Source organism: Helianthus annuus, chromosome 17, assembly GCF_002127325.2.
Source record: "Helianthus annuus cultivar XRQ/B chromosome 17, HanXRQr2.0-SUNRISE, whole genome shotgun sequence".
Taxonomy (NCBI): Eukaryota; Viridiplantae; Streptophyta; class Magnoliopsida; order Asterales; family Asteraceae; genus Helianthus; species Helianthus annuus.
The window spans coordinates 62,022,567-62,044,265 of NC_035449.2; the positions used below are offsets into that span (position 1 = coordinate 62,022,567).

The 21,699-nt window shown below is 37.4% G+C and overlaps 2 protein-coding genes across 7 annotated transcripts; both read right to left on the bottom strand.

Annotated features, from left to right (window-relative positions):
- Positions 1–1,111: 1,111 nt before the first annotated feature.
- LOC110922449 (rust resistance kinase Lr10) lies at positions 1,112–4,409 on the bottom strand. Its single transcript, XM_022166750.2, has 3 exons — positions 3,520–4,409; positions 2,393–2,431; positions 1,112–2,291 (listed from the first exon to the last, which is right to left on the bottom strand). Exons 1-3 carry the CDS (start codon positions 4,247–4,249, stop codon positions 1,198–1,200), a joined length of 1,863 nt encoding a protein of 620 aa, XP_022022442.1. The 5' UTR covers positions 4,250–4,409; the 3' UTR covers positions 1,112–1,197.
- Positions 4,410–5,855: 1,446 nt separating this feature from the next.
- LOC110920707 (probable protein phosphatase 2C 15) lies at positions 5,856–11,214 on the bottom strand. Of its 6 annotated transcripts, none has more exons than XM_022164903.2 (10): positions 10,932–11,214; positions 10,625–10,647; positions 10,157–10,510; positions 9,889–10,060; positions 9,661–9,814; positions 9,474–9,537; positions 9,290–9,397; positions 9,000–9,125; positions 7,672–7,907; positions 5,856–6,320 (listed from the first exon to the last, which is right to left on the bottom strand). In XM_022164903.2, exons 3-10 carry the CDS (start codon positions 10,352–10,354, stop codon positions 6,101–6,103), a joined length of 1,278 nt encoding a protein of 425 aa, XP_022020595.1. In that variant the 5' UTR covers positions 10,355–10,510; positions 10,625–10,647; positions 10,932–11,214; the 3' UTR covers positions 5,856–6,100. The 6 variants fall into 6 exon arrangements, with proteins under 6 accessions (XP_022020595.1, XP_022020594.1, XP_022020592.1 ...); XM_022164902.2 differs by having other exon boundaries at positions 10,625–10,652; XM_022164900.2 differs by having other exon boundaries at positions 10,625–10,760.
- Between the last annotated feature and the right edge of the window lie 10,485 nt (positions 11,215–21,699).

Consider the following 21,699-nt stretch of genomic DNA (forward strand, 5'->3'; position numbering starts at 1 on the left):
AAAAAAAATCAATTTTTTTTTGGAAAACCCCCAAAGCCAACGTTACGATAACCATATGCATAACAATTTTATTTGAAAAATCCCCAAAGCACACCCCGCGTTGCGGCGGGGCGTAAAACGGTGTCAAATAGTACTAATGTCACACAACCGTCATCGACAACCAACACTGACTTGACCTATAATATGCGTATTGCGACGAACCTGTCAAACATGGGAAAATAGAGGTAAAAACGTTGAACCACAAGTGCACGTTGCGTCGTATTAACTCGAAAATTTTAGAACTATACGTAAATTGAAAATTTGCGAAAGATGAAAAGTATAAGTGATAAAAGTTGTGAAGTTAAATTGCAAATTATAAAAAGTTTTGGGTTAAAGTTAAAAAAACAAATTATGTAGGGTTAAAATTGGAAAATGTACAAACCTTTGGGTTAAAACAAAAAAATCAAGTTTTTTTTTTGGAAAACACCCAAAACACAACTTACAAGTCCTTATGCACAAAAAGTTTGCTAATTTATATAGGTTTTAATAGTATAAAATAGAGTAGGAATAATATATACCACTAAAACACTACTTAAGCCGGATAATAGTAATGAGAAAAGTAGATTAGGAATAATACTATTTAAAAAAAAAAAAAAAGACTACTTAAGCAGGACAATAGTAATGAGAAGGGCACCTATCAAAATGAGCCAAGCGATTTCTTTCATTCTAAACAATTTCAAGTCAAAGGTATGTATCATGTATGCTTTCTTTCTTCAGTTTTCTTTACCAACACATAACTTCATTGTATGATTGATCTACTTGAACAAGTTGCTTTACATGCATATAACATGTTCGATGAAATGCCTAAAAGTGAGCTAGAGATAGACACTTCCCAGCCTTTACAAACTTGCCATGTTGAATGCTTATTTGTGCCAGCAGCATCTAAGCCCTTAGCTATCCATAATTTTGACTATGCTCTAAAGATAAATGATCACACGAGTTGGCCATCATTCTCGAACCAAATCTGAAAATATTTTGTTGCAATCTGTTTGCCCACTATTTACATTACCAACTATTTTTGCTATTGGCATTGACACACAAGATTCCTCTATTATATTGCTACAGTAACAAATTAACTTATAATAATTCTTAAGAAATAACTAACTTAACAATAATTAAATGACCAAAAAAGTTTAAGGTCCAGTAAATGAACAATAGTTAATGGCTCAATTGACCTGTACTTGAGGAAGCAACTGATCTTGATGGAGAAAATATATAAGGCTTTGGAGGGATTTCCAATGATGCTATGTTGTCTTCTAACATTTCCAAAACCTTACTAATAGTAGGACGACTAAATGGATTAGTTTGTATGCACCACAACCCTACAATAATCATTTTCCTTATCGTCTCGTTTTCTTCGGTATTCACAATCTCGTGCAGTCCAAGCTCTTCTTCCTGTGATGCAATCTTTTTGTATATCCAATGATGAAAGTATATTTCACTAGTGTGATCAACTTCAACCTCGATATTTCTCCTCCCTCCAACCATTTCTAGAATCAGCATTCCGTAACTATAAACATCAGATTTGTGTGAGACCTGTCCAAAAGTTCTAGAAAATAGTTCCGGAGCAATATACCCTGGTGTTCCTCTCATACGGGACATGGATATCATGCTTCTTTCATTTGGGAAAAGCTTAGCCAGCCCAAAGTCGGATATTTTAGGACAAAACTCTTGATCCAGTAGAATGTTGTGTGGCTTTATGTCCAAATGTAAGATCCGTGTGTTGCAACCCGTATGCAAGTATTCTAGTCCTCGAGCAATCCCGATAGCGATCTGGTGCAACTTTTCCCACCCAAGGTCGCTATTACTTGAAGAACCCCGACCATATATGAACCTCTCAAGGGATCCATTAGGCATGAATTCGTAGATTAAAGCCTTTCGACGGCCCTCCAAACAATATCCCACTAAACTGACAATATTCACATGGGATGTACTGCCAACACTCGCGACTTCATTGATGAAATCTTCCCCATCACCTTTAAGCTCATTTAAAACCTTCACTGCTACCAGGTTTTGGTCACTTATCGCTCCTTTATACACAGAACCGAAGCCACCTTGGCCTAGTTTGACTTCAAAGGAGTTTGTCATCTTCTGGACTTGTGAATAAGAATACCTTTTTGGAGCTATGAATTCATGATTCTTTAGAAATATTTCCACATTGACATTATTCTTTGACTTTGTTCTCCATCTGACCTTCCTTCTAAAGCATAAGACCATGGTGATTAATATTGTCACCGATCCTACACCCAGAGCTGTAACATATATAATAGATTCAAGATCTTTTTGTAAGTTTAGTATTTAAAGTGAAATAGTGGGTTAACGTATAATAACAAGTTATGTTTATGATAATTACCTATGACAAGAATCACCCGTGACGATTTTTTTCCTGCATCTAAAATGGAGCCATACAAATATCATGTTAGAAATGTTCCCTTCGCTTATCATTTGTGTTAGGAATGTTTATGTTGTGTCTATTCATGTGATTAATTATGCACATACTTATTGAAATAATGAAATATAGAGAGAGGTTCAAGTGAAAACCATTAAATAATTAGGAATCAAATGAACCATGATTCATATTTCAATGGACGGTTGAGATCTCACTCTGACATGTCTCTTTTATTCTATGAATCATGAACATTACATGATCAACAGTTAAAAAGTGGTTCATTTAGTCCCTAATTATTTCATGGTTCTCACTAAAACTAATACAGATATAACCGTATATGAATCATTGAATTTCTATTCAATATTCTTCTCTATAACACACATGTTATATGTAAACGATACATTCAACATAATTTTGGCATAATTTTAAAAGCAAACAAAATACTAATATTGATTTACAAAGTATATAAGAGAATAACTATCATTTTTATATGTCAATTAGTTTATTAATAGATGCATCAACATTGTAAAATGCTCTCAAATAGAACATAGCTAATGTATGTGTGCGTGTGTGTGTGTTTGTGTAGGTCTGTTGGAATAGGGTATAAAAAAGTGCTTATTAGTTAAAAAAAAATTGTAAAAAGGGCACTTGTGCATAAAACTTTTGGGGGAAAGGCAGCTTATGGTAAAAGGGGTAGAAAACAAGAGCGATATGTTCTGGCCGGTGTTCGTCATTTTACAAACAAGTGGTTATCATTTTTTTTTTGCACAATAATGTAAAATGGCGATGAAAATCATTAAAGTGTTACCTTAATGTATGAATATATGCAACACATATATAATAATACTGATGCACCAGTTTTATTTTATAGCAACAAAAAATGATGCATAATGTGTTTTTTACACTTTAAATCAGACCCTCACCTTGTTTTCTTCCTGCATCTACAAAAAACAATTATTCAATTACCATGTTCGAATTGCTTGTTTTGCTTTTCAGATATCAACTATATTCTATGTATAACAAAACTTATGGTTTTTTCTGTCTATGTATACATGTCTTGGTTGTACTACATGTATATATAAAATAATTACCCTGTTTAGCGTCTAAACACTGAAATATTCCATAGCGAGCATAACACTGGCCGCCTATTCTTTGACACTCAATACAGGAAGGTGACAGCTGAAATGAAATACCGAAATAAGAATTGATAAGAGAAAATATGTTGGTGTAATTTACTTCAGGGCCATCTGGGCCTGGCGCTAACATCGCCGGCAATCGTATTACTTGACACGAATGTGGGAGATCACTTGGAACTGTTCCATTGTTGACTGAATAATTATAGTAGAAATTGTGATCTTTGCAAAGGTTGTAGCTATTGTAAGTAGGTTGCTTGAAATAAGCATCCATTTGTTGAGTGTAACTGAGGTTCTTCTTTGTGCATTTAAAGAGAGTGATGTAGGGAGCTATTGAAATGGAAAACAAAAGAGGAATTGGAGAAGTGAAATTATTAAGTGCCGCACAACTTTTAGCTTCGATGAGTTCTTCGAATGTTCTATTACGGATCACGAAGGAAGAATCAGAATCAAACTTGTTAATGATCTCATATGACCTTCCTCCGAGTTCAACTACTGCACCTTTTGTAGTACAGTTGACCTTGATCAACCCACATCGCGTATCAGTGACATTGTAAAACGGGTACTTGAATTGAGCAAGACCCGTACAGTTAAAACTCTCAGGGCAGATAGGATTAGAAATGTTGTGGTCTTTAGCAGAGTCACAAGAGAGGATAACAAACATGAAGAAGAGAAAGAGGATGATCATTTCAAATGTCTTGACAGAAAAGGTTGGATAATACCTAAATTATCACCCATATTATATACATGAATCACATCTTCTTCCTCTGTGTCTTTTTCTCAACTCTTTGGACCTGAGTTATTATGTGATTAACATGTTACAAGCTTTCACAATCTAACTCAGTCTTTCCAGTTGTATATGACCAAAAAAAAAAAAACCTTTGGTTGTTTTCTAACTTTTTATAATTTTGTTCTTATTGACCAATGCATCAACCCCCAGTTTATCCTTTTGTATTCGAATATATATTGGTCAAGTTTGGGATCATTCAGAATATCTTCTGGTTAAGTTTGGATGGCTAATGATATTTACAACTAGGGGTGCAAACGAGCCGAGCCGAGCCCGAGCTCGAGCTCGACTAACTTACGAGAGTTCGGGCTCAAGCTCGGCTTGATTTGAGCATGGTTTTCAAAGCTCAAGCTCGGCTCTTTGGAATTTTCTCACGCTCGAGCTCGGCTCGTTTATTATCTATTAATTGATATATTAAATAAAAATAATATAAATAATAGACTTTTTAGGTTCGCGAGCTCGATAAGTGAAGCTCGGGCTCGTTTACTAATAAGTGTATTTTTAGGTTCAAGGTTGGCTTGTAAACAAGTTTAAATAAGCTCAGCTCGACTCAGCTCGTTTACACTAAGGCTCGATAAGGCTCGACGAGCCTAACGAGCTTCACATGCGAGGCTCGAGCTCGGGCTCGATAAACAAACGAGCTTTATTTTAGGCTCAAGCTCGGCTCGGGCTCGATAAGGCTTGGCTCGTTTCGAGCTTTTTATCGAGCCGATCTCGAGTAGCTCGCGAGCACTCGGCTCGTTTGCACCCCTATTTACAACTGATTCAAGAGCTAGCTGACTCATAGTTGGACCAGCTTGATAGAGAGGGGGGGGGGATAATTTTAAGCTACTTTTGGATTTACGGGTCAAAATACTCATTTCGGAAAGTGACTCATAAATCTTATCTTTACCGCCCAATTTCCCCAGCACTCATAACATGAAGGTGACATTGGAAATAAACTAGAGAAGCAACAACAGAAACGAGATTAGATATTCTGTTGCCATAATATGTCATTCCTGGCAGCTGTATTACTTCACAAAGCTGTTGCATTGCCGATATGTTTGCTGTAGCAGAACTAGTGATTCCTCCATCTGTTGTAATTAGGTTGGTCAAAATAAGCATCTATCTCTGCAACATACTTAAAAAAAACATTTTTGAAGCTGAAATGGCAAACTAAGCAGGAGTTTGAGAAGCCAAATTATTCACAAGTACTTTACGGCTTTTCTGGTCAAATGCACTTTTCAAGTATAAAAATGTAACTACCAGAATCAAGTTTGACTGTAAACATATTACATGATCATCCTTCATATAATTGTTGGAGGGGAGATACATAGATGAATTGTTTATCTGTACAAGAGTCTTTCAAGAGTATTTGTGTTGAAAGCATGTATTGAATTCTTCAACTCTCTATATTTGAGTTAATTTCAAGTAATTCATTGAATACTTGTGTTCTTGAGCAATTTTCACACTTTTCGACTTTTTGTCGTTCTGTAACACAATTTCAAAGAAATTTGACCAAATGAAAGAGCATAGAGATTATCAGTCCTAACTTATTTATTCTCAACTACAAAACTCATATCAACAAGTTTACCAAATAATAAGCACTCTCAAGTCAACACCTACTACATTAATTCTCATCATATCAGACGCTACAACTCATTATTTGTAACTACCACATATACATGCCAACTCTGGATTCAAACGGACCGTTTACTTTAGTTTAGTTACTAAATTGGAGGTTAAACTAATGGAGGGAAAGAAACATGGGTGTTAGGTGACTTTGACTCCACTTGGTCGTTTTCCTTCCATTGCATCTTTCTTATTACGACAATCCGCACAGAGAAAAGGACCTTGCCAAGGCTTTGAGCTTGTTGAAAAGATGGAACCAGCATGAACCGATATGCCTTCACTTGCTGCGATGTCAACTTGACAGATACCACAAATGAAAAGACCCGATGTTGATGAACCGCCCGTCTCATCATTCCCCAATCTACATTATATCCAAATAAAATGTTTATCTCCATACTAATATAGTAATATGCCACCTCAAACATGAAGTACAGAGGTCTTTAAATAATTCAATTAAGATCATCATTTGTGATAAAACAGACTGTATGCCGTCTTTTGTTGTTTGGGGGGTGCTAAACTGGTCGTGTTTGCGGGTTGGTGGGTGCAACCTGACCCAAACCCGAAATTTTAGACAAACCCTAACACAACCCGTTCAACCCAAATTTTTTTATTTTCTAATTTGTTTCTGCAAATTTGTATATTAAAATTAAAATTTACTACAAAAACACACAAATGTATATAATATAGTATATTACATTTAAATTGCAAAAACTTATGCCAATTTCTCTTTTGAGTTAATTACTGTTTTCGTCCCTGAGGTTTGTCAAAAATAACGGTTTCAGTCCATTAGTTTAAAAATTGCGATTTCAGCCCATTAGTTTCATTTTCGTAACCATTTCAGTCTACTTTTCAAACGGTGTTTGTTTTATGCAGTTATGGAAGCACGTGCTTGTCACGTGATGGGCAATTTGAATTCGAATTGGGGGTCAGGGTTTGGATGAATAAGGGGTAGGTGGTGTTTAATACAACTGGGTTTGTGAGAATTGGAATGGAAATGACCAAATTGCCCATCACGTGACAAGCACGTGCTTCCATTAACTGCATAAAACAAACGCCGTTTGAAAAGTGGACTGAAATGATTACGAAAATGAAACTAATAGACTGAAATCGCAATTTTTAAACTAATGGACTGAAACCGTTATTTTTGACAAACCTCAGGGACGAAAACAGTAATTAACTCTTCTCTTTTTAAGTTATAATCATGGCATGCCAATTTCTCTTTTTACATTATAATTATGGCATAAAATTCCCACCCAATTTAATTTATGATATAAAACATATTTTTAAAAAAATATAACATAATATAAATGGGTTAAACGGGTCAACCCACCAACCGAACTGGTTGACCCGAACCCAACCCGTTTAGATAAACGGGTTCGCAGGTTCAACCTAAAACTGACCCGAACTTGTTTAGACTAAACGCAAACCCGCGAATTCCGTGTTAGGTTCGTGTCATATATCTAACTGTTAGATATATGAACATTTGTCATTATTTTATATGCATAAATAAAAAGACCCTTAGGTAATAATGGTTAATTGGGTAATTGTAGACCAAAACCAAAGTTGATAATTTTGGGACATCTTTAAAACGTCAACGATACTGAAAACATACCAATAAAGACTTTAAATAATTCAATTAAGATCATTATTGATATCTTTCGTTGTGTTGATAAAACAAAAATAATAAAGCTCATATGACAAGACAGACTGACCTTTCGGCAAGCATGGCTGAACCTTCTTCAAAAAGTTCTTCAACAATGCCTACAGCAGACAGTTTCTTTGACATTTTACTAGTAGAACCAAGAGACTTTGCTCTGAGAAAGAAAGCTTTGAGCTTGCTTTGCTTTTTACGCGGTGGGGATGCTGGCGGCATTGCGTTGTCCGGAGGAATTATGTCCACAACTATGCAGGTTGTATCATCCCTCAATCCCCTTGTCCTTAATGCTTCCTGAAAAAACAACCATACCAGCACCAGTCAGAAACTAATATCATATGGTGTAGTTTGACTTTTTGGGTCAACGGACTAAAGTTTTAACACATAATTGGTTTGAAACATTAAATGTTTAAGCAAAATGGATGATAACCCATTTGTATTGTACCAAATATAAGTACTAATTTGGGGTTGTGTTTAAAAATGAAATCCAAAACAAAGATAAAAATTGTAAATTACAAATTACTAGGTTTGACCTCCAAAGTCAATATGTATAGGTAGGGGTGTAAACAAGCCTAGAGGCTCGAGAGATACTCGTTATCGGCTCGGTTAAAAGCTCGAACGAGCCGAGCTTTAACAAGCCCGAGCTCGAGCCTGAGATACAACGCTTGTTTAGGCCCGCAAGCCTAAACGAACCCAAACAAAAAAAAAATTTTTATATAATAAATAATAATGATGATGATAACATTGGTGAGCCGAGCTTTGGCTCGTTTAAGCGATATTGAAGCAAGCTCGAGCCGAGCTTTTAGCTTGTTTGAGGTTGTTCTCAAAATAGCTCGAGCCAAGTTTAACTCGCGAGCCGAGCTCGAGCTCAAATAAGGAGGCTCGAACCGAGCCGAGCTCGAGCTTCATAAAAACATGATAAGCCGAGCTCGAGCCTAGTCGGGCTCGGGCTCGGCCCGGCTTGTTTACACCCCTATGTAAAATACTTAAGATGAAAATGCCTTTTTCGTCTCTGAGGTTTGGCCACTTTTGCGACTTTCATCCAAAGGTTTGTTTTTCCGCATCTGGATCCAAAAGGTTTGAAATCTTGCTATTTTCATCCAGCTCGTTAACTCCATCCGTTTTTTCTCCGTTAAGTCGGGGGCATTTTCGTCATTCTAGCTATTTGTTTTGTTTATTTACATCAAAATGGCAATACTAAATGACGGAAATACCCCTGATGGTTGTTAAAAAATGAATGGAGTTAACGAGTCGGATGAAAATGGCAAGATTTCAAACCTTTTGGATCTAGATGCGAAAAAACAAACCTTTGGACGAAAGTTGCAAAAGTGGCCAAACCTTAGGGACGAAAATGGCATGTTACTCAATACTAAATAAAGAACCTACCTTCACAACTTGCCTAGCAGCAAGTTCAGCAGGCAAACCCCGACAAGACTTTGCAGCCATCTCCGATGGCACGGCATCCCAAATGCCATCGGAAGCTATTATAAGCCTTCCACCCGCATTCGATAACTTTTGCACCAAAACATGATTTCCATGGTGTTAGAAAAATAAAAGAAAAAACAAACAAACTGTGGGTCCCTTTAGAAACATAATGAGACCCACAAAAACTGAGATTAAAAGCAAATTGTCTGCAGAGACACTAACCACCAACGGTTTGTTACTTAATTGGTTACCTTGACTTGCTTTACATATGGTATGGGAACTATAAATTCTCCGACATCCATGTCCCCGATCGATCTAGAAAGACATAAACCTCCTGGCCAACAACGAAGGGGACCGATCTGTCGAAACATAATTAGAATTACATTCAAATTCAGGGAAAAAAATTATCTTCTTTAATCAAGTAAAACCTCATACCTCAGCACCGCCCAAGATACTGAGCCGCCCGACTTCCCCGCCACTAGCCTTTACGCGTTCTCGTCTGAAATAACACTACAACATAATCAACGTCTTTCATCTAGTAACACTTTTACTAAGTTTAACCATGCAAAAGAAAAAATAAACTATACTCCACAAGAAGTCAACGTTTATAGATTTGACTCACTCCTCTTGATTCTCTTCAAGTCTATGATCAACGGTCAAAACAGACACACCGCCACCTTGTGTATCCAGAATGCAACGGGAATCCCCAACCGATGCAACCGTTACTGTCCATCTATCAACGATTACAAAGGTTGCAGTCGTTCCTGAAGTTTGACCTGCAAAAAGTCAACCATGAGTTAAACTAATTTATTAAAAACTACAACTAAGAACAGGGGTGACATGTGCATGCCTTTGCTCTGGAACTCCTTATCGGTCTTGACAAAACCGGCAACTAAAGCCCTAGGTAACGCCTGAAGCCACTCTTCACGTCCGAGACCACGAGGAATCGCGCTCAAAATATGGTTTAAAAGATTATCCCTTGAATATAATGCTGCAGCATTCCCATTATGACCATCAAATACCTACAAAATAATTAGTAGTGTTATATATAACTGAAAACTCATGGATCTGATCTTAGTAGTGTTATATGTCAGACAAAAACATTGAGAACCCCATACCGCGAAAACTGAAAAACTTGTCGATTGTTGACCAGGAACCCGTGCACAATCGGTTTTCATCATGAAATAATCTTCACCTTTCCTCGATTGAGCCGCATAGCCGTACCGAACAGTCGGTTTCTCCATCTTCTCACTTTTCATTTCTCTACTGATCAATGCAGCTAATGGCACAAGATCATGATGCTGATGAGATCCCATTATTCACCCAATCAAACAATACCCTTTTCCCCTAATCCAAATTATAACAAGACCCAGATTTCAGTTTTCAATCATCACTCCAAAATCAAGCCAATCCCCCAAAATGTGTCTTGGAAGAAAAGGGGGCAAGAAAATTAATATTCTTGAATGTTCAATCTGCAACAGTAAACATAAAAAAACACACATGCAGAAACACCTGAGCACAATTAATTAAAAAAAAAAAAAAACCAATTATAAGAATGGTAACAGACTAACAGATCTAGAACTCACCCATAAGAATTCAGATCCCACAACTGTCCTAGAAAAAATAAGAATAACAAGAACAAGAACTATGAGTGACAGCTATTAATACGCAATTAATATTATTTCCCCAACCATAATTTAACAACTGTATGTCTATCTATACCTATACAAGAAAAAACAGAGGTCAAATAAACATCGACATCTAGCAAAGAGGAGACACAGATATTTCAACCAATTAATTAATGGGGGCATTAATATAATGGGGGAACAAAATAGATTAAACAAAACAAGGGCAAAATTACATTTTTTTAATCTAGATCCAAAAGGGTGACACCTTTATTATATGCTGACTTTCTTGAAAGTGATTCTTGCAAATAACCCACCAAAGGGTAAATAATCAAAAGCAGGTTTGATAGGATTCTTGAATTTTTAACCCATATGGGTGGATAAAAATTGGGGCTTTTTTAAAGATTTAAAATGTATAGATGTGAGGAAAGAATCTTGTATCAATGGTGATTGGTTTTGTTGTGAAGGATGATGTTAACGTGATGATGAGAAGCATCGAAAATGTTTGACACCTGTTGCATGATTTTCGGAAAGTGTGTTCACCCTGATGGTTTTTGGTGTGAAAGTGCTAAAAAAATGTTCATTTTGTTGTGAAATTAAATTAAATAAATAAATAAATATGAGTGATGCATATATGTTTTTAGGTAAAAGAATAAATTAAATTTTGAGTCCCTTTGTTTTAGTGGTTTTAATCACTAAAGTCTAAAATCAAAAAGTTTAACGCTCTGAGTCCCTAGCCATTTATTTTATGACGTTTTGAATCCAATTTTGTTCATTTTATAACGATTTGAGTCCAAAAAATTGGACTCAAAAGGTTCAAATTTGGACTCAAAAGGACTCAAATGGTTAAAGAAAATGCTTATAGGGACTCAGGTCATTAAACTTTTTGCTTTTGGACTTAACTAGTTAAAACCACTAAAACACAGGGACTCAAAAAGTAATTTACCCTAAGTAAAATTTAAGAAACAGAATTTGATATTATCAAATATTTTAGTTGTATTTTTTAAGGAAAAGGTTTATACATATACAAAGGAAGTGTAGGAAAGATATCAGATTTCCATAGAACTTATATTAGTGTCATTTGGAATGTCTGGTTTAACTCTATGATATTAGATTTTAGGTAGAGGCGGTGATGAGGGTGTATGGGGAGGATCACCGCATAGGGCCCGTGATTTCGAGAGGCACGTGTTTTAAAAAAAAATCCGATATATATTATATATATAGGGGAGCGCTAAAATGAAAAACATCTTCAGTTGTAAGAACAAAGAGAACCACTTTCTAGCCACTAGATCAACTAGATGGATGGATAAGATTAAAAGTATTTGAAAATAATATTAAATATCTTTTGTCTTATTATTTCTTTAATATTTTAATCCAAAAGGGTAGTTTAGTAAATTACACTTTTCTGTCTTTTTGTTTTATTGTTTTTTATTACTTTTTTGTCAGGGCCGGCTCTGGGCCCGGCAAACCCGTGCCGACGCCCGAGGCCCAGAATTTCAAAGGGCCCGAAAAGTCGTTATAAGCTTGTATATATTTATTAAATTATATATTTAGTATATTTATCTGTTATTATGTAAAAAAGTATTGGTGGTGTAGTGGCAAAAATCATCTCAAAATAATGTGAGGTCTTAAGTTCGAGTTTTTGCTCCATCGTTAAGTTTTTACTTTTGTAATTCATTTACCCTTAACCATAATTTTGGGCCCAATTCTTTTTGTCGCCCGAGGCCTAAATTTTTTCAAGAGTTTTTAGGGACGGCTCTGTTTTTTGTATTATTATATTAGTTTTTATTTTTTAAATATAATTTTTTTATTAAAAGTATTTTTAAATTCAGATTTTTTATTAAACTTTTTACGTTTTACGTTGAACTTTTTACCTTTTACGTTTTACGTTAAAATTTTTATATTTTACGTTAAACTTTTTACGTTTTAGGTTTTACGTTAAACTTTATACGTTTTACGTTAAACTTTTTACGTTTTACTTTTTACTTTTTACGTTTTACGTTAAACTTTTTACGTTTTACGTTTTTACGTTTTACATTTTACGTTTTACGTTTTATGTTAAACTTTTTACGCTTTACGTTTTACGTTAAACTTTTTACGTTTTACGTTTTTACGTTTTACGTTAAACTTTTTACGTTTTACCTTCAACTTTTTACGTTTTACGTTAAAAAGTTTACGTTTTACGTTACAAAGTTTACGGTTTAACTTTTTTTTTTTACAAAAACTTTTTTTACGCAAAATGAACGCACCCATAAATCACAAACTCGGTAGGTGTCTCAGATAGATTGTTCTCATCATCGACTGGGGAAAAAATAAAAAACCAACAACATCAAAACAATGTGTATCTCGAAAAAAAAAACGGGGCTTGGCTCAGATTTTCCGATAATCAAAAGGCTGCAAAGTGGGGTTGCAGGTTAAAAAACCTATCCTCCACCATCCTTGCCACGCCATCGTCATGAAAATCTACGTTTTTTTTTTTTTTTGCATCATCGCCCCCCCCCCCCAATCCAACAGATCAAAACTCACAGAATCAAAGAATACCAAAATGCATCATTCAAACAACATGCATCATTCAAAAAATATTCAAACAAGTGCAACTTAAAGATCGGGACAAAAACAAAGATCGGGACAAAAACAGAGACAAGATCAAAGATCGGGGCAAAAAACATTCACCCATCGTTCACCGCCACCAACAACCACAACATCAAGAAACAATGATGTCATCAACGGCAAAACGAGATCTAGAGACCATATCGCCGGCAACAATGTCGACCACCACACTGTTCAATCCCACAAAATTTCAAAGAAACCCACATTTTTTAATAACAGATCAATCCCACAAAAATAAAAAAGAACCCCAAGAAATACCAACAGAATCAAAGAATCCCAAACCCACATAATCGCCGTCAAACAGGATCAAAGAAACCCCAAACCCAATCAACAGCCAACATACCAAAATAAACCCAGCAAGGTCGTTTCTGAAGGTGGCTTACAGTGGTGTCGGAGCCATCGGCATCACCCACCTCTACCCCACCACCACCGCCTAAGGGTCCGCCACCAAACCTAACGCAACCACCACCAAAACCGGTCACAAAAGGGGGTGGCGGAGAGGAAAGCGAGGCCGGAGATGTCGCCGGAGATGCCGCCTGTCACGGCCCCCGACCCGGTTTGACCCGTTGCAGGAGCCGCGGGACAGGAATCCCGTGGTATTTAATTTAGGCGACAGCGGAAGTCTTTTTAAAACAGGATCTTTTAATAATTTAAACTGCTCGTTTCATAACTTTAGGGATAAATTCCCGAAATTTACAATAATGTGATTTCTCAAGGAAATCTTTATTTTCAAAACATGTTCATTTATTTATTTACATTGAGCCACTTTTCTAAGCTGGGATGCTCCATGGCACTTTTCTTTGCTCATACCAAATCACCTGAAACATGTTTGAAAAAGGTTTTGTCAGCGGGGAAATACTAAGTGAATCATTCAGTTTACTGAAAACGACACATTTGTTATAATCTACAGTATTAAGGGGAATTACAATGTTTCTGATATCAAACCAACTACCCACAGTATTTGTCACTCGACCATCCATTGGCTAGCCCATTTGTCCAATGGTGTCTGTAACTGTGGTCAGATCACCCCTTAGCCACCCGTTTGTCCAAGTGTGACGGGAAACAAGTAATGTATACAAAACCCCACATACCGGCTGTAACTTGGTGATTACATAGACTTAATCACTGTAAATATAACTTTGAAAATAACTTGGAGTTTTGTAAAACAGTTGATAAAAAGAGAATGACTCACAAACTGTGAGAAAAGAGAATGACTCACAAACTGTGAGAAAAGAGAATGACTCACATTGCAGATTTACGAGCAGAGTATAAGCTTTACTGATTAGTCTTTTAACCTAATTTAAATAACAATGCACACACACAAACGGGGTTAGTAACTAATTCAGCAGTTACGTCAATTCACGAGATTAAACCCTCACAACTATTATCAAGTGCGATACTTAATAATCCAATGGATTCACAACGAATGACAGAGCATAGTCCGAATTCGAACAGCACTCAAACATTCAAGTTGAAATCACAATGAATAACAAAGTACAAGCTCAATTTGAGCAGCACTCGGACAATCGTTGGATAGTTATAATCGATCGGACGTTGAATCGTAATAGCGATCGAGTTATTACCCTGATTGCGGCAGCACCTCGTGATCGTGTGTGTGTTGTGAACTGAATTCAGAATATCTCGACCTTTACAGAAGATTTTTACGTCGTTTTAACTTCAACAGTTAAGTGCCAAGGTCGGCTATTTATAGCCAAAATTTGGCCTTGCTTACGGACCGTAAGCCTGATCCCTTACGGTCCGTAAGGGATACCTAAATGTCCTAGACTTGCCATGCACGGGAGTAGCTTGGATGAATCAAAATATTTGGCCAATCAGAACAATCCATCGTTTATTTTAGATAACTATTCAACTAGGGTTTGCCCCCCTTGAGTTTTAGGGGCTCTGATCCTGATTCTGATTGTTCTGAAAATTTTAGGGCTAATGCAGAATTAATTGAGTGTCTCAATTAGGGTTTTCTTATTGACTAATTATTGTCCTAATTATTGATTTTAGTGGCAGTTGTTACATCCTCCCCACCTTAAGAAAAATCTCGTCCTCGAGATTTACTGAAATAGATGAGGGTACTTTCGCTTCATCTCTGATTCCAGTTCCCAAGTATATTCTGGTCCTCTCTTGGATTCCCATTTGACTTTTACTAGCACTAGTCGTTTGTGTTTGAGAAACTTGATTTTCCGATCTTCTATTTGTAAAGGTTTCTCTACGAATTTCAGCTTTTCATTTACCTCTATATCTTGAAGAGGTACTACCAGGGATTCGTCTGATAAACATTTCTTGAGATTGGATACATGAAACACATCATGTACTCCAGCTAATTCTTCTGGTAATTGTAAAAGATAAGCTACTGGTCCTATTCGTTGGATCACTGGGAATGGTCCAACATATCTGGGACTCAGTTTTCCTTTCTTACCGAATCGTACTACTCCTTTCCAAGGAGATACTTTTAATAGTACTTTGTCTCCGACTTGGAATTCTAACGGCTTGCGGCGATTGTCTGCATAGCTCTTCTGACGATCTCTAGCAGTCTTCAGACTTTCCTTGATTTGCGATATCTTGTCAGTAGTTTCTTGCACAATCTCTGGTCCTGATAATTGACTTTCTCCTATTTCTGCCCAACATACGGGAGTTCTGCATTTGCGCCCATACAGTGCTTCGAATGGAGCAGCTTTGATGCTCGAATGATAACTATTGTTATAGGAGAATTCAATTAATGGTAAATGGCTATCCCAATTACCACCAAAGTCAATTACACATGCTCGGAGCATGTCTTCCAGGGTTTGTATTGTCCTTTCACTTTGTCCGTCTGTTTGAGGATGATATGCGGTACTTAAATTAAGTCGAGTTCCCATTGCTTCTTGGAAACTTGTCCAGAAACGGGAAGTGAAACGACTATCTCTATCCGATACAATGGAGAGTAGGACTCCATGTAAGGATACTACTTCATCTACATACAACTTGGCTAACCTTTCCATGCTAAAGGTTTCCTTCATTGGTAGAAAATGAGCTGATTTGGTTAATCGATCCACAATTACCCAAATAGCATCGTTACCTTTTCTGGTTTTGGGTAACTTAGTAACAAAGTCCATCGTTATGAGTTCCCATTTCCATACAGGTGATCGGAGTGTCGCGCTCCGGTCAAAGATAATATTTATAAGCCCAAATTACCCTTAACAATGTGTTAGTGGTAGTAAGGGGTCGATCCACGAAGAGTATGTGGTTTGTGTATGGATTCGAATGAATTATAAACAATTGTCACAATTATGAAGCTTGCTAAAATATTTTTGGGTTTTCGTTTAATTGAAAGATGTGAAATTGGATTACTGAAATTGAATTACTTACTTGACAACTACTACTTAACGATTGCACGAATTTTGGATATTTAGAACAATAATAATAAAAAGGAATCACACCCGGTTTCGGTAATTATTAACCTAGGATTTCTACAAGTTCTAGTTTCAACTCAATTGCATTTGATTAACGGATTTAGTGTACCGTGACTTAGGTGCTACTAACTATCAACGCCCCGAAGAACGGACAAAAAGACACTTTGTAATCAACACAAGTAAATCCTAACAATGATAATGCACAATTACATATCACCGTTTCGTGAAGTCATAACTTTTAACATCGCTCGACAATTCACGAATTCGCAACAAATGTAACACTATTATCAAGAGTTTCAAAAATCAAATACAAATTGTCACTAAGTTAAAACAAGAACAATTCGAAACCCTAAAATTAACAACTACCTACACCGGGGTGAAACCGAGATGATTAGCCGCTCACGGTTGAAGAAGCTTGATCACCGGATGTTTGGAACGTGGAAGGATTCATCTTGAAGCTTGCTTGGATGGAGAATGATGAAGGTTAGTGATGGATGGTGATGGTGGAAAAAATGGTGAGTGATTCGATGAACTAGGGTTTAATGGAGGAATTGGGGATTTGATGGTGATTCGGTTGTGTAGATGATAGATGATGGAATGGTTGGTGATTGAGAGTGTAAGAGATGGTGTCTATTGGCTCCAAGATCAAGATTCAAACTCCCCAAAGTGTGTAACCCCCGAATTCAATGCCAGCCAGCCAATAATATTCGAGCTTGACCCTTAATTCATCAAAATTCGCATTCTGCAAAACCACCACCCGTCGCCGACGGGTCTGACCCCGTCGCCGACGGGTCCCCAAAAACGCAAATGCCTCCGACGGGTTAATTGACTGGTTACGGGGAAAAAGAGCCTACGGGTTTATCTGGGGGCGTCGCCGACGGTCTGGACCCCGTCGGCGACGGGCTCTCCTTTGTGAATCCTCCATTTTTCGCTCCCGACTCTCCCGGTTGATCCATGACGCAATCTGGTGCTTTGGTTTCCGACCCGGTGATCCGTAAAGCTCCCGAAAAGCTCCTTAAACTTCATTAAACCTGCAAAACACAAATCTAATTAAAAGTAGGCTATTCCAGATTAAAAGTCGAATAAAAACATCAACTTAAACATCAACGAACACCGGTTTTCAACCACGCATCACATCCCCACACTTGTCTTGTCACAACCCCCGGTCCCTAGTTCCCGGGAACGGGCGGCCGTGAGCCAGTTTCGGTGGTATCACATTTATTTATCCAATTTGGCAGCGGAAATTTTCATCAGGACCGTAGTTAGGAAATATTTTATCAGAGTAAAACCACCATATTTTCATAATATTAAACACATGGGATAACTCCCAAGTTTTGCAGTACATACATTTTCATAGGAATAAATCCTATTTTATTTAATAAAAACATCTATTTTATTTTAGGTAACTTTATTGCCACTTTTCCAAACCTTCAGTGCTCTCCAGCTGGCTTCTATTGGCTTCATACTAAGTTACCTGAAACACGTGTTTAAAACATTTTATCAGCAGGAAATACTGGTGAGTGAATCCCAGTTTAATCAACTTTAAGTAAAAACCAATTTGCAGTATTAAGGGCACATCCGCAATTACATTTGTATCCAAGACATCACAATTAACATCAGTGGTACGGTCATACTCAACATATGGGATGTTACCACGCCAGTAACCAATTTTGTATACAAAACCCCAACATACCCACTATAATTGTATTCTTTACAAATACTCAATAACTGGTTTGTATGTATTTAGTTAAGTGAGGTTTTGTAAAAACTGTAAACAAAAGGTTTACAAAAAGTGAATCAACTCACAAAAATGAGTTTATAAAAAGAAGGATCAACTCACATTGCTATTATAGGGCTTTCCTTTGTGATTCCCTGGTTATAATCTAATTAAATAAACAATGCACACGTGTTAGTATAATAACCCATTTTAACATTAGTAATACCCTTCCCGAGACGGCATTCCAACGACTACGTCGGGCAGGACCACGACAGCCGTTACGGAACCCTAGATCAATCGGGCAGAGTATCTAATACGTCTCCAGGGGTTATGATGTAACACCCCGTGTTTTTCCAAAAGTCAAAGTCAAAGTCAAGTATTGACTGTTATTGGAATTAAAGATTAATAAAGATTAATTTCATTTTAGTTTCATTTTGATTTTCGTATTATTTGGAGTAAGTGTTGTATAATCAAACTAATCGACCGACAATCGAACTGTGAATCAACGACCGACTGTGAATGATAGGAAGTAACAATGCAATAAAGCTAGTCAATCAATAATCAAGCTAATCAAATCAATCATCGAACTCAAGTGTGGTTAATTTTAATGCTTTCATACGTGTGTGTGTGCCTTATGTGTTACTTGTGCATGTTTACTTTTATGTTAAAGTGTGTGGTGAATCAATCAAATCAATCAAGACTCAAGGGTGAATCAAACTCAATCGAAACCGACTTTGGAAATAGGTTGTAAGGATGCTTGTATGTTAAATATAGTCTCGACTACTACTAAAAGTAATTTGATTAGGAATTCTATCATCCTCAAATCATCGTTCATCGAACTCGAAATATATCAAAAATCGTCGCGAAACACTCAAAACTAGGCAAGCCGTTCGAACAGGGCAACCTGATCGAACAGGCTAGCCGATCGAACAGGGCAACCTGATCGAACAGGCTAGCCGATCGAACAGGCTGTTCGATCGGACAGCTGCTCGATCAGGGATGCTGTTCGATCAGCTGACCCTTTCCTCTTTTGGAAGCCTATAAATAGGGCTGTCTTTGTCAAACTTTCCACTTTTGGAAAAGCTCTGACCGACCAGCCTCTTCTTCTCACTAAATCTCAGATTTCTCTCAAACCGGTAAGTATTTCGTTCTGATCTTTGTACGTTTTTGTTCATTAATCGATTCTCCATCTTTCTATCTTTCAAAATCTGAATTTCAACCATGAAATCACCAAGATCTAGGTGTTCTTGAGTGATGTCATCATGGTGTTCTTGGTGTTCATCAAGAACTTCATGTTCTTGACTTCATTCAACCATGAATAAGCTAGATCTAACCGATTTCCACAACAATAACCTAAAATCTTCCAAAGATCTTAACATTTCACGGTGGAAAAGGATTGGAAGATGGGTTTTCATCTATCTTTCAACTCTTTTACACTCAAAAAGGTGAAAACGAGACTTGAACCGATTTATAAACCATTCTAAACAAACACATGGTTCAAGATTCGGGTTTTACCGAGAGATATACCGATTTTGGGTTAAACGTTAAACTTTGGTTCCAAACCGCCTCTGGCCGAGCTTGGGTGATTCCTGCTCGAGTCAGTAGACTAAGTAGGGACTTCAGTTTTGTGGTTCAACTCGTAGTCAAAATATCTCTAAAACATCAACAATTAACGGGAAGAAACAAGTGTTAAGAGATAGGTTAACCAAATCGAGAAGCTGGCCGAACGGCTAGGCTGTTCGATCGAACAGCCCAACCGAACGACTATGCCAGCCGATCGGCTAGGCTAACCGATCGACTAGCACTTAGTCCCACAAACTCATGAAGTGTAGTATTGACGAGGTATTGTTCGATCGACTACGCCACTCGATTGTAATCATTACTGCTCGAATCATGAGATACTATACTTCAAAACACTTAGACTTTTCGAAACATTGGAATGTCACCCGATCGAACATGCCAACCGATCGAGTGACATATTTGAAAACAATGAGGTGCTAGCCGATCGGTTGGGCTAACCGATCGAACAACTGTTCGATCGACCAACTTGAAAGGTAGTACAAACCATCATACACAAACACATCCTTCACATCAAAGGAAGAAACAATCCACTTGAAGGAACCAGCCGATCGAGCCAGCCGACCGATCGAATGGATGTTCGAACGGACTTTCAAACCAATCGAACAGCCCACTCGATCGAACTGCTGTCCGATCGAATGGCCTACTCGATCCAAGTACATTGTTTACTTTTCCGCGTTACTCATCGTTGTGTTATCGAACTATTCAGGCTAACCTATTCTCAGTGCTCCCTTCAATCCACAATCAACCACTGTGAGTATACTCGATCCCTTTTTGCTTTCAGCACTTTTGGGTGTTACATACGTAATCTATCAAATTCACAAACAACACAAACTATTTGAACGCTAACCTACTTGCATGTATTACTTGTCTAAATGATTGCTGTTTATTATGTTTACACGTGGAGTGCTATCTACCTGCTTTAGCAACGTAGTACTATAGTTTGGACTCAGCACCCGTTCACACGGGGGTTGCTAAGGACAATTTCTTGCATGGATTACGGTGGTAATCATGTATTGCGAACTGTCTCGGACAGTCAACCCGAAGTCGTTGGTATCGATGGTCCCATGTTGATAATCTACATGCATCGTTTTCCCTTGTGTACGTGCTTGGTTATGCGTAAACTATTCGAACTCTATATGCTATATCAAACTTGTGTACTCACCTTTACATTATATGTATTGACTTTTATTTTAACGTATGTGACAGGTGTTTAAGCTACTAGCGTGCTAGGGAAGCGAGGCAATAATAAGCTTCTAGGAGCCTGTGACCTTAGGACAGTGTCCACGTACCTGCCCCAGGGCCATAATTATCTGTAGATCTTGTACTGGCACCTGTAGTCAGTAAGATTTACGGATAGCCGTCTAGAGGTCTTAAAACAATATTTACTTTCGGTCTGTAATAATTAAGAATTTGAGTTGTCGGAACAGTTCCCATATTGTTTAGTTGATTTCTATGATAACTTGTTATTATTTGGGACACGGTATGGGACGTGTTATATAACTGAATTGTATGATAGTTGTTGTGGAGACTTCTGAACAATCTGTTTCGCTCAGTGCCGCGCCCCGATGATTCCGCCATCGGTTGGGGTGTGACAGATTGGTATCAGAGCCATAACTATAGGGAATTAGGTTAGACACGATCTAGTCCGGATCGCTGTCTTAGAGACCTAGACTATAGTTAGGAACCAAGAGACCAAGTTTATGTGCTTATCTTATGTTGTTTCCTTC